This window comes from Dipodomys spectabilis, unplaced genomic scaffold (genome assembly GCF_019054845.1).
Source record: "Dipodomys spectabilis isolate Male_0828 unplaced genomic scaffold, ASM1905484v1 ptg000108l, whole genome shotgun sequence".
Taxonomy (NCBI): Eukaryota; Metazoa; Chordata; class Mammalia; order Rodentia; family Heteromyidae; genus Dipodomys; species Dipodomys spectabilis.
The window spans coordinates 21,459,570-21,472,155 of NW_024870785.1; the positions used below are offsets into that span (position 1 = coordinate 21,459,570).

A 12,586-nucleotide genomic window follows, 5' to 3' on the forward strand; every position below is an offset into this window, starting at 1 on the left:
GAAGGAAACTATGTAAGAAAATGAGAATAATTAGATGTAATCAGGTGCTATCAAGGTATTTTTTTCAAAACAGCCACAAGGGGTCATGCCTGTAATCACAGTTACATGGGATTCAGAAATTGAAAGGAGTATGGTTTGAGGCCAGTGCAGGAAAAATGTTAGTGAGATCTCATCTGGATGTGGTAGCCCACACCTATCATCCAGCTATGTGATAGGCTGTATGTGAAAGGATTATAATCCAAGGACGACGCTGGCCAAACAGCCAGTGTCTTTGGCTGACAAATAACTAAACCAAGAAGGAATGGCTCAAGTGATAGAGTACCTGCCTAGTAAGTATGACATCCTAGTATTACCTAGTATTATCCTAGTAATACCCTAGTATTACCAAAAACTAAAATTTAAAGTTGTTCTCAGTATGTATATCACAAATATATCTTAAAGTGCTTCCTTTTGCTAATCATGAAATAAAGTCGATATACTTCCTTTTTCATAAGCTCATCTAGCAAGACTGACCTGCATATAGTGAAGGATTAGACAACAGTAGCGTCTAGTTTACAGTTTCATGAAAACAATGTAAATGTTGATACATTGTGTTCTTGCTATAACAAAATTCCAACTTCTTGGTCCCAACATAAATAAAATATAATGGACATTAGTTATTTGACCCTGCTTTGTCCATTTTATTCTCATTTGTATAAAGATAAATTAATACCAAGGTAGTTATTTTTTTGTCAGCTTAAGCTTTCCCATCTACTCTATTTCCTTTGTTTAGTTCTCAAAGTGGTATTTGTTCCATGGGAAATCTAGGAAATTTTTTTAAAGCTCATCTAGTTTTATTTACCTGCTTGTGATAATTGGGTGGTTAGCATTTGTCTTCTATTTTTGCTTATTTTTTCCAAGTTTTGTAAGATGAGTATGCCTGGCTTTTGAAATAGAAGAAAATTAATAAGTAATTCAATAAAACTGTAGTTAAGTCTAAAAACTTTATGATGCTTTCTGATCCTTTATTTACCTGCCCTATAGATAGTTTAGAAACCAATATGTTGTGATAGTTGCAATAAAGATGATCATAGTTGCCCCAGTCTAGAAACACAGATGCCACTTTCTAGCAGATACCCTCTTTTAAAGTTGTAAAGCAATTTAATGTTATACTTTATTTAAATAATTTAATACTATATTTTCTTTCTTAGTTGAAAGAAACAAAAGCTTACTTATAAAACTATTCTAAAACTAAGAAACTAAGTATAGTAAAATGTTTTCAATAAGCTCTATCTTCATGACAGTTTCCTATGATGCTTTTCCTTAGGTAAGAAAAGTCTTACAATAAGATTTTCCCAATATTTAAGTGTCTAATCTCTCTTAAGTGTGGATTGAGAGTAATGATCAGCCAGGTGCCAATGGCTCATGCCTATAATCCTAACTACTCAGGAGGTTGAGATCTGAGGATTGTGGTTCGAAGCCAGCCCAGGCAGGAAAGTCTGTAAGAATCTTATCTCTAATTAAGCACCAAGAAAAATGGAAGTGGCACTGTAACTCATAGTAGTAGAGTGCTAGCTTAGAGTGCAAAAGCTCAGTGACAGTACCCAGGCCCTGATTTCAAGCCCCATGAGAGACAAAGGGGGGGGGGGGGAGAAACCAGTGCAAGTGTAGCAAGTGTAATAGATTCAGTACCATATAAATTAATATTTAAGTACTAAACATCCCAACTCCCTCCGTATGATTTTCCTCAATAACTAGAATATTCTTGTTTCCTTTTTCATTTAACGGTCTTTCTCTTTTCCTATTTTTATATATGGTGGGTATGTACTTTGTCCTCCCCCAAAAGTTTATGTAATAAATACATTGTTGTTTTCATTTACTCTCAGAACCGGTGACAAGAAGAATGTAGCCTGGAAGATTCTCCCAAAGAAGCCATGTAAAAATCTGATAAATACCCTGAATAATTTGCACCAGCAATTAGCAAAATGTAAGTTGATAACTTAATTGAAGGATGTAATTTAATCTAAAAAAGTGAATTAATTTGCCTGGCTCCTTTTTTATTCCTTTATTTTTTGTGCCATTACTAGGATTTGAACTTAGGGCCTAGGCACTGTCTTTTAGCTTTCTTGATCAAAGCTGGTGCTCTACCACTGAAGCCACACCACACCTCTACTTCTGTAGTCTTGCTGGTTAATTGGAGATAAGAGTCCCATGGACTTTCTTGCATAGGCTGGCTTTGAACTGTCATCCCCTGATTTCAGCCTCCTAGGAAGCTAGTACTACAGGCTGACAGACACTAGTACCCAGTTGTTTTTTCTTTTTTAAATTTTCTTTGTTGGGGGAGTATTTTGGAGGCTTGAACTCTGGGCCTCACATTTGCTAGGGATGTGTTGTACAACTTGAGCCACATTTCCAACCTTTTTTTGTTTTAGGTTATTTTTCAGATAGGGTCCTGTGTTTTTTTCTTGGTATGGGGTCTATGCTAATTTTCTTTTTATAATTTCAATTTTTCTAATAATTGATTAAAATTCTTCCTTTAATTACTTGATTAAGGTGCTATCTATCAGACTTTTCTACCATAAAGAACTCTGTTGCTCCTATTGACTTTACCACTTAATTGTCCAGGAAGAGTTGCTTTTTGTTTTCTTGTTTTTGTTTTTAATATTTAATCTCTGTGCATTTATCCTGAAAGCACTTATGTTTTACAAAAATAAAAGAGGAGCAGGAAAACTGCTGTATTTAACATACTGTCTAGTTGATAGGGTTGGTATAATCTTTGTGTGTGTGTGTGTGTGTGTGCGTGCACATATTTCAGAGCATGTATTTTTTCTGATGAATAGAAAGTAATACTTGCACATTTAACTTGGATAAAATACATTCAACACAATCTAAAAAACTGGTAAGCCATGCTTTAAGGTTTACACACTTCCCATATTATGAAGTTCTATAAATAAAATTTGAGATGAAAACATGACAAATTTACATTGAAACAATTATGAGCAGCAGTGTCAACAGCTTAAAGAAAACACTGTTTCTTCACAGTGCAACAGAGACCACGAGATGATGGACTGATGGACTTAGCAATGAATGACTATGATTTTAATTCTGGAAAAAAGTTGCACATGATAGATTTGGAAATTCAAGAGGCATTTTTGTTTTTTATGGCCTCTATTTTAAAAGGTTATAGATCATACTTAAGGCCAATAACACAAGCCCCATCTGAGACAGCAACAGATGCAGCTTCTCTTTTTGCCCTGCAAGGTGAGTACATAGGCTTTATAACTTTCAAATTACCGAGTTTAGCCTGGTGATGAATTATTTGCTGCCTGAGTTTATAGCTCATTTTTATCAAAATACATGACTGTTTTGAGGAGTATGTGAGTACTAACTCTGGTGACCCATTCCCATAGAAAAAATTCTTTATTTTCATTCTTTTTTTTGGGGGGGGGGCGTCCAGTCGTGGGGCCTGAACTCTGGGCCTGGGCGCTGTCCCTCAGCTCTTCAGCTCAAGGCTAGCACTCTACCACTTGTGAGCCACATTGCCACTTCTGGCTTTTTTTTTCCCCCTGCTTATGTGGTGCTGAGGAATCGAACTCAGGGCCTCATGCATGCAAGGCAAGCGCTCTACCACTAAGCCACCTTCCCAGACCTTTATTTTCATTCTTATTAACATCTTATTAGTATATGTTTATTGTACTAGGAAGTTCACTATGACATTTCCATGCATCCATACAATGCACCTCAGTCAAACTCGTCCCTGCTATCAAACAACTTCATCCTCCTAAACCTACTTCTTAAAACAGTATCAATGTATTTTGACTCTGTACACACTCATTCATCCTCTATAAGACTAGTTCTTCTTGGAAAGCGGGAGAAAACAAGAGAGGAGGTAACACTGTTCTTTCTCTGCAGTATTATTAGCAAGGTAAGTAAAAAAATCATTTGAAAAATACAGGACCTCCTAAGTCTGTACTGTTCCACTCTGCTGTGTCATGTGCATTGAAATACTGATACTGTCAGCTTTGAGGACAGCTAGTCAGGGCTGGGAGTGCAGAACAAGTCCCTGGGACCATTACCTCCAGGTTCAGGCAGCCTTATTTATTTCCATCTGATTTACAAATACTACTTTTAGCTGGACCCTGGTAGCTCATGCTTGTAATCCTAGCTACTCAGGAGTCTTGATATCTGAGGATTATGGTTCAAAACCAACCCGAGTAGGAAAGTTTGTAGGACTCTTATCTCCAGTTAACCACTAAAAAGCCAGAAGTGGAGCTGTAGCTCAGGTGGTAGAGCAAAATAAACTCAGAGACAATGCCCAGGCCCTGAGTTCTAGCTTCAGGACTAGCATACACACATATGCACATGCACGCTTTCATACCAGTTTGTGTGTGTCCTTCAAGACAGTGAAGGGACAGACATAAATCTGAATGTGTTATCTAGGTTTACATTGCTTATTTTCTTTTTCTTTCTTTCTTTTCTTTTTTCAGTCGGTCATGGGCTTGAACTCTGGGCCTGGCGCTGTCCCTGAGCTCTTCAGCTCAAGGCTAGTACTCTGCCACTTGAACCGCTGAGCAACTTCTGGTTTTCTGGTGGAGATGAGTCTCACAGACTTTCCTACCCAGGCTGGCTTTGAACCGCAGCCCTCAGATCTCAGCTTCCTGAGTAGCTAGGATTACAGGCATGAGCCACCAGTGCCCAGCTTTGTTGTTTTTTTTTTTTTCTTTTTCTTTTTTTTTTTTTTTATTTATATTGTCTGTTGTGGTGCTTGAACTCAGGGTCTGGGTGCTGTCTCTGAGCTCTTCTGCTCAAAGCCAGCAGCACTCTGCCTCTTTGAGGCAAAGCACCACTTTCACTTTTCTGGTGGTTAATTGAAGATATGAGTCTCACAGATTTTCCTGCCTGGGCTGGCTTTGAACCGTGATCCTTAGATCTCAGCCTCCTGAGTAGTTAGGATTACAGGTGTGAGCCACCAGCACCCAACTGGGTTTGTATTATTCATTGTTGATTTCTTATTTATCCAGTTATTTTTCCCTTAAGAGAGTTTCTTCTTCAAACTAGTGGGGATTGTGAATGATATGGTTAATCAAGTATCTTCTAGCTTTTAAGCTAGAAAAGAATTAAAAATTAAATTTTATGAATTTGTGAATGATATATAATCTCACATCATATATTTATATTGACTAGCTTTCTTAAGAAGTCGGGATCGATCACATCAAAAATTCTATAACATGATGACAAAAACTCAAATGTTTATTCGCTTCATTGAGGAGTGTTCTTTTGTCAGTGATAAAGATGCAAGCCTGGCGTTTTTTGATGATTGTGTTGATAAAGTAAGTAACAATATGTCTGTAGTGTTTTATCTTACTTTGTATGACTGCTATAAACGTTACGAGTTTTTATTTCTACTTAGAAGCTTTTAGAAAAATATTTAGGAAGTGGCATTGTGGCTCAAGTGGTAGGGTGCTCCGCCTTGAGCTGAAGAGCGGAGGGACAGCGCCCAGGCCGAGTTCAAGCCCCACAACTGACAAAATAAATAAATAAATAAGAAATGATGATAGAAAAATAAAAGTTCAGTTTTCATAATCACACTGAAACTTTTGTGGCTGCTAATAATTATAGAGCTTACCTTTTAAGAAATACCTTGTGTCATGGTTGAAAGCCAGCTCAAGCAGAAAGGCTGTGAGACGCTTATCTCCAATTAACTCCCAGAAAGCCAGAAGCAGCGCTGCTTAAAGTGGTAGAGCCCTAGCCTTGAGCACAAAAGCTCAGGGATGGTGCCTAGAACCTGAGTTTAAGCCCCATAAAAAAGAAAAAAAAATCTTGAAATATTTTACCAAATCAGTTTTATTTTGACAATCAGGTTCCAACCTATCTGTTCTCCAGGCCATATACTTCCAACATTCCAAAGACATTCCAACATCCAGAATGTCTTTTCTGAGAGTGTCATAGAGTAGGTATATAATGTAATAGATATTTCACATAAATTAGTCTTCATTTGAAAGTGAATTTATAGCTTAATTAATCCTACTATTTTGTTTATGTATGAAACTATCCCCTTTTCTTCAGTGCTAATACCATTAGGTGAGACAGATCTAGGTAACTATTCATGTTGGAGAAAGAGTTTGAGAGTAGAGGCCTAGAGAGAAGCGTTTAGCTTTGAACAGAGTAAAGAAGAAGCAGTAGCCTGATGTGCGAGTTAGAGCCCAAGCTAGGTGCAACAAGCATCTGTGAGGAGACATGGGCTAACATAGACAGTCAGAGGACAAGCAGGATAAGAAGGTCCATGCTGGTGTCACACAGCTGCAAAATATCAGAACTGAAACAGGATGAGAGCATCTATATGGAGGTGGGTACAACATGGAGTGCAGGAGTCAGAACAAAGTATCCCCATTTGTTGAGTATAGGCAATAGGGTATCAGTGGTCTTGATGGAGGAGTTATGATCCTGGTAGGCAAGGGGCTCAGTCTGTAAGAGTTTGTCAAAGCCAAATTAGGGTGAAGAAGTCATCTGTATGGAGGAGTATTGGCAGTGAAGATAGGAGAATGTTACACATGGTGAGGGGAGTGATAAAATAATTAACAAAGTTCTCACTATCAAGAAGGGATTTACAAATAAGTGGGAAAAAACTAAAATGAATCTTGTAAAGTTAAAGTAAAATTGGAGATTTTGTTTGGTATGAGTAATTTTTAATCAGAGCTACAGATGTGAGAACCTGTGTCTGTGTGTACAAACATCTATTCTCTAGCTCTGTACATTCAGAGGACCTTGGAGCAGCCACACCACCATCACAACGTATAAATCAGTTCTCCTTGGGGAAATCGTTGGTTCCAGGTTTGGTCAAGGAAAGTACAAAATAAAATAACTTGTTTTTGTTTTTGTTTTTGGGTCCGATCGTGGGACCTGAACTCTGGGCCTGGGCACTGTCCCTCAGCTCTTCAGCTCAAGGCTAGTGCTCTACCACTTGAGTCACAGCGCCACTTCCGGGTTTTTTTCTTTTTTGCTTATGTGGTGCTGAGGAATCGAACCCAGGGCCTCACGCATGCAAGGCAAGCGCTCTACCACTGAGCCACCTTCCCAGCCCCAAAATAAAATAACTTGTATTAGAAAATAAGGAATTGCCCCAAGACTGATAGAGAATTGCTAACACAAAGAAAACATACCCAGAAACCAATTTGAAAGAATTTCCATTAGTAAAACTAGAATAATCTGAGGATCAAATTTCAGTAACAAATTAATCTATTGAATAAAATGGGAAACCATGCATTTCTGTAGGTATCAGTTGATCAGTTGAAAGTCTGATGAGAAATAGGATCTTACTGAGCTGCAAAGCACTTCTGCACAAAGTACAGCTCTGTAACTGTAAAACGGAGAAAGCCTGACAAATACTTTCTTTTAGTGTAAATTAATTGTCCAAGGGGAGGGTTCATTATGACATTTTTTACACAATCAAACAATGTATTCCTATCATATTCCCTGTCACTCTCCCTCCTTAAAACAATTTCAGTAGATTTCATTATGTATTTTCATGTATGCAAATAAACTATATGACAGAAGAATCAAATGATCAAAGTGAAATTCTCACCAGTAATTGTCCAAATGAGCATCATGTGCCTCTGAATAGCTGCAATTAGAACACATCAGTTGTGTAATATTCTTGCTAAAGATGCACACTTGTATAACTTCAAGGGTAATCAGAACAAGCACAAATTATGAGAGAATCAAAAAAGAATCAATAGTTCATACTAGTAATCCTAGGCTGAAATCTGGAGCATCATAGTTCAAAGTGAGTCCATACAGAAGAGTCTTCTAGATTCCATCTCTAATTAACAAGCAAAATGCTGGATTGGAAATGCTGCTCAAGTGGTAGAGTACACAAGCCATATACAAGCAAGCTGAATAAGAGTTCAGTAACCTAAGTTCAAGCTTTAGTCTCAGAAAAAGAAGAGTCAAGGTTAAGAAAATAAAGAAAAACTTGAGAAACTGCTATAATGTGAAGAGTCTTTGTGACCAAATGTAAAATATGGTTACTGGATCCTTTTGGTATAACATTATTAGAATAATCAACAAAATTGATTTGAAAAATAGTCATGATATTTCTAGTTATATTATGAAAGATGATATCCTTTTGGGTAGGAAGTATATATGAAAAGTATTTGAGAGTGACAGATCTATCATCAGGTTAGCAACTTATTCTCTTAAGATGATAAAAAAAAGGGATTGAGATATAGCTCAATGGCACAGTATTTGACCACCATGTGTAAGGCCCTGGGGTTAGTCCCAGCACTGAAAACAAATAATATTAATAAAAATGAAGTTTTTGCATGATGATCCAAACTTCTCTGTAAATTTGTGATTATTTACAAATGAATATAGTATCTATGATAGTTGAAAAAAGGAAGAAAGCAAAATTTCATCATGTATCATCTCCACAATTTATCACAACAGAGTCAATTTATTCCCTAATACATAGATTCATTTGAAAATGTCCTTCACTGATTGTGTCTGATAAAAGTGAGAAGTGGTTCTCAGTACCTGTGGTAAAGTAGGAAAAGCATTGCACTGGAAACCCATACTTTATTCTAAGGCCTTAGTCATTTCTTCATTCTCTGTTGTTTGCTTATCTGTGTTTTTGAGAATATTATGAGGAGAGATTATTGTCACTGCCTTATCTCATGGTGTTATATAAATTAAAGGTTGGAAAATATTTTACAGCTATTTTTCTATCAAGCTTATAGATTTATTCACTTGGCTTTGTCATTTCATGGCAGAAATAATTCAGTTTTTCAATGACTGAGGAATAACATGAAGAGGTTCATAGCTTGTTTAGGCATCTACCTTTTCCTTTAATTTAGAATACATGAGCACTGATCGATATAAATACTCTAACCACTTTTGAAGACATGTATAAATGCTATTTATTAAATTAATTAAGGCAATGAGTATACTTTTTAAGATATGGTTTGAATATTTTTGACAAGTACATATTTTTCAAGTAACCAAGTCATCAATATATAGAATGTTTTCATTACCCCAGAAAGGGCGTTGTGTGTGGAAAAGTTTTATTTTGTACATTTTGAATGACCTATTTATAAGTTGTCTTTTGAAACTGTGTGTGTGTGTGTCTGTGTCTGTGTCTGTGTCTGTGCGTGTGCACGCGCACCATTGCTGGGGCTTACACTCAGGCCCTGAGCTTTTTTACTTAAGTCTAGTACTCTGTCATTTGGACCACAGCTCCACTTACGGCTTTTTGGTGGTTAATTGGAGAATCTAGTTTGCCCAAGATGGCTTTAAACCATGTTCCTCAGATCTCAGCCTCCTGAGTAGCTTATCATGCAGGCATGAGCCACTGGCACCCAGGAAAACCTTTTTGTGGGTTGAGCTCTGTTATATTGAGGAGATAGTACTCTAAAGTCTTGACATATTTATCATTATAACATTGTACTAAGATCTTATAAAATTTCAAGTTGCTCTTTTTTGATACTTGTAAAGTTAAATATTGGCAATAATAGGAAAGTATGTCTTTAAAAGCTTCTCCAAATCCTTTTTTGCAGAAATAATTGTGTTGCTTATTTATATATAATGATGATGCTTCTGACTAGCACTGTGCATTTTGAATGCTTGTTGCATATAGTGTAAGGGATCTACTTAGTGACCAGGGTTTAACTAGTAACATGCTTTTGCCAATAAATTTACTAATCTACAAAGGAGCACTGAATGAGTTACAGGAATCCAATGATCAGGTTAAAAGAGAAACAAATATTCCCTTTTGGGCCCTTTAATGAACATTGGTCACCAGTTTGTGTTTCAGCTCAATTTACATTGTTGCTCGGTTTAATGAAATATTCATTAATATTGTCAGAGGTATAAGACTTGCCATTTTTTCTTATCTGGGCATCATGTCGTAAGGAGGATATCTTAATACATTAAAATAATACACTTATATTGTCCGAGATTTTATTTATATTTATATTGTTTTTATATTATGGAAGTCAATGCAGTTAGATGATTTGAATAATTCCTTTAAGCAATTCTGAGAAAAATTCCGTTAAATATGTAATATATATTGGATCAACATTATTCTAAAACATTTCAATGACTAGAAAATCAGAACCGAGAATTAGACTCAGTGTATTAGGTCATTGGTAGCTGGGGCAAGTCCCTAGGTTTTTCCCCAGCACCACATATGCACGCACGCGCACGCGCACACACACACACACACACACACATGCCCCTACACGTCTACACACACTTATCTCCACCTACCTCCTTCAGAATTAGTGTATTATATAAAATGTAAAAGTTGTATTTGCTTTATTGTAATTCAAGAGTATGTTTTATCAGAGAAAGTAAAGTATCACAAGATCTAAAACACATCTTAATCAACTTCATATATAATTAAAACAAGTTAATTATTAAGGGGAACTATTATTAAGGGTATTATTAATGGTATTATTAAGGGGAAATTTCTAAAACATAAGTAACTATGCAATGTGTAACTGCCTTTCTTTCTTTCTTCTTTCTTTTTTGTTTTTTGGTCAGTTGTGGGGCCTGAACTCCCGGCCTGGGCACTGTCCCTCCACTCTTCAGCTCAAGGCTACCACTTGAGCCACAGCACCACTTCTGGCTTTTTTTTTTTTTTCCTGCTTATGTGGTGCTGAGGAATCAAACCCAGGATGTCATGCATGCAAGGCAAGCACTCTACCACTGAGCCACCATCCTAGCCCATGCCTTTCATATTTTAATACCATGGTAAATGCACACTAAGCACAAAAAGTCAGTGCTTCTAATCTGCAAATGTTTTCTGAATAGCATATGTATGGATATTATTCCTTAATATAATGACTTAGAGCCCATTTTTTAATTACCTTCTAGAAGTTTTGGTAAGGAAAATAAATAATATTTGATGTGCATTAACTGCCTATCCATGATGAAAGTTGAAAAGAAGCCAGATATACTCCTCCTTTGATCTTATCCATCATATCCAAACAGCACACTTGACTGACTTTTAACATCTGACATGAGTAATGCTGAGAAAAATAATATATACGAATGATTTAAGTTTAATTAGTGACTAATTTAAGAACTGTGTGTTCTTGCTCTTCACATGATTGTATTTTAAATCCTGACAATCTGTTCCTGTAGGCTGATGCTTAACTAAGGGCAGTTTTGTGTAACAAATAGTCTGGTTAAAAAAAAATCTTGATTTTTTTTTTTTAAAGCACCCCTTTGCAGTATTTTCTGAGCATATTAATATCTTATGGAAAAATATAAGGAGAATATGAAAATTACTTTAATTTTATCCTGCCCGTGGGCGTTGGGTTTCTTTTTCTTTCAATAGAGACAGATGTCAGTGTGCTTTCCAAAAGACAGAGCTGTCCAACTGATTCATCAAGGGCTTATGGCATGGCTATTTTTATTTTTATTTATTTATTTTTGTCAGTCATGGCGCTTGAACTCTGGGCTTGGGTGCTGTCCCTCGGCTCTTCACCTCAAGACGAGCGCTCTATCACTTGAGTTACAGTGCCACTTCTGGTTTTCTGGTGGTTTATTGGAGATAAGAGTCTCACGGACTTCCTTTGCTCGGGCTGGCTTTGAACTGCGATCCTCAGATCTCAGCCTCCTCAGTAGCTAGGATTACAGGTGTGAGCCACTGGCGCCCGGCTTATTTTTATTTTTTATTTTTTTTAAACTTTTTTGGGGGGGGTGGGGGGTCTGGTCATGGGGCCTGAACTCTGGGCCTGGGTGCTGTCCCTCAGCTCTTCAGCTCAAGGCTAGTACTCTACCACTTGAGCCACAGCGCCACTTCCGGCTTTTTTTTTCTGCTTATGTGGTGCTGAGGAATCAAACCCAGGGCCTCATGCATGCAAGGCAAGTGCTCTACCACTGAGCCACCTTCCCAGCCCCGGCTATTTTTATCATGTGAAGTGAGATCTTTATTTGTACACAAGGGAAATACCTTTTGTCAAGGTATTGAGTCTGTACTGCAAGGTTTTACATTTTTACTAGATTTCACCATACTGGACTTTACAACAGTTGTCCTGGACCCCAGGCTTTTGAATGAAAATAAAATGGCTGGAGATGCAATGTAGAAACAGAATAGAGAGGGAGAAGCTGTTAAAAAATGGACAATAAATAATAGAGATAGAGATAGAGAGAGGTAGGTAGGTAGATAGATAGATAGATAGATAGATAGATAGACAGACAGACAGACAGACAGATAGACAGACAGACAGACAGACAGACAGACAGACAGACAGACAGACATACTGACCCTGATGTTCACAGACAAGCTGTTTTCTCTCTATGATCTATGATAGAGGTAGCTTCCTGCATCTTTCCATCACCTGGGGTGTTTTTTTCGACCTTTTTAATCTGGTCTGTTTCTTCTATTTCATGGTCATTTCTGTCCTTAGTTTCATCTGCATAAAAATGTCGTGAGTATAAAGCACCTCATTTAGCCTTGGGTCACACCTGAATACCACATCCTACTAGGGATACCTGTGATTTTAAATCCTCTTTGGCATGTTTCTCATGTTGTTTATTAAAATATCTAGGTCTTCTAATAATAGCTAAGATGTTCTCTATTTTTATTGAAAGTTTAAAAATT

At 37.1% G+C, this 12,586-nt stretch overlaps 1 protein-coding gene across 5 annotated transcripts in view; it reads left to right on the forward strand.

Annotated features, from left to right (window-relative positions):
• Nucleotides 1-12,586, forward strand: part of Dennd4a (DENN domain containing 4A) — a 115,050-nt gene that overhangs the window by 68,396 nt on the left and 34,068 nt on the right. For all 5 annotated transcript variants that reach the window (XM_042687406.1, XM_042687404.1, XM_042687408.1 and 2 more), the window contains 3 exons: nt 1,866-1,966; nt 3,022-3,240; nt 5,164-5,309. In XM_042687406.1, the coding sequence (XP_042543340.1) occupies nt 1,866-1,966; nt 3,022-3,240; nt 5,164-5,309 (466 nt within the window). The remainder of the gene's footprint in view (nt 1-1,865; nt 1,967-3,021; nt 3,241-5,163; nt 5,310-12,586) is intronic.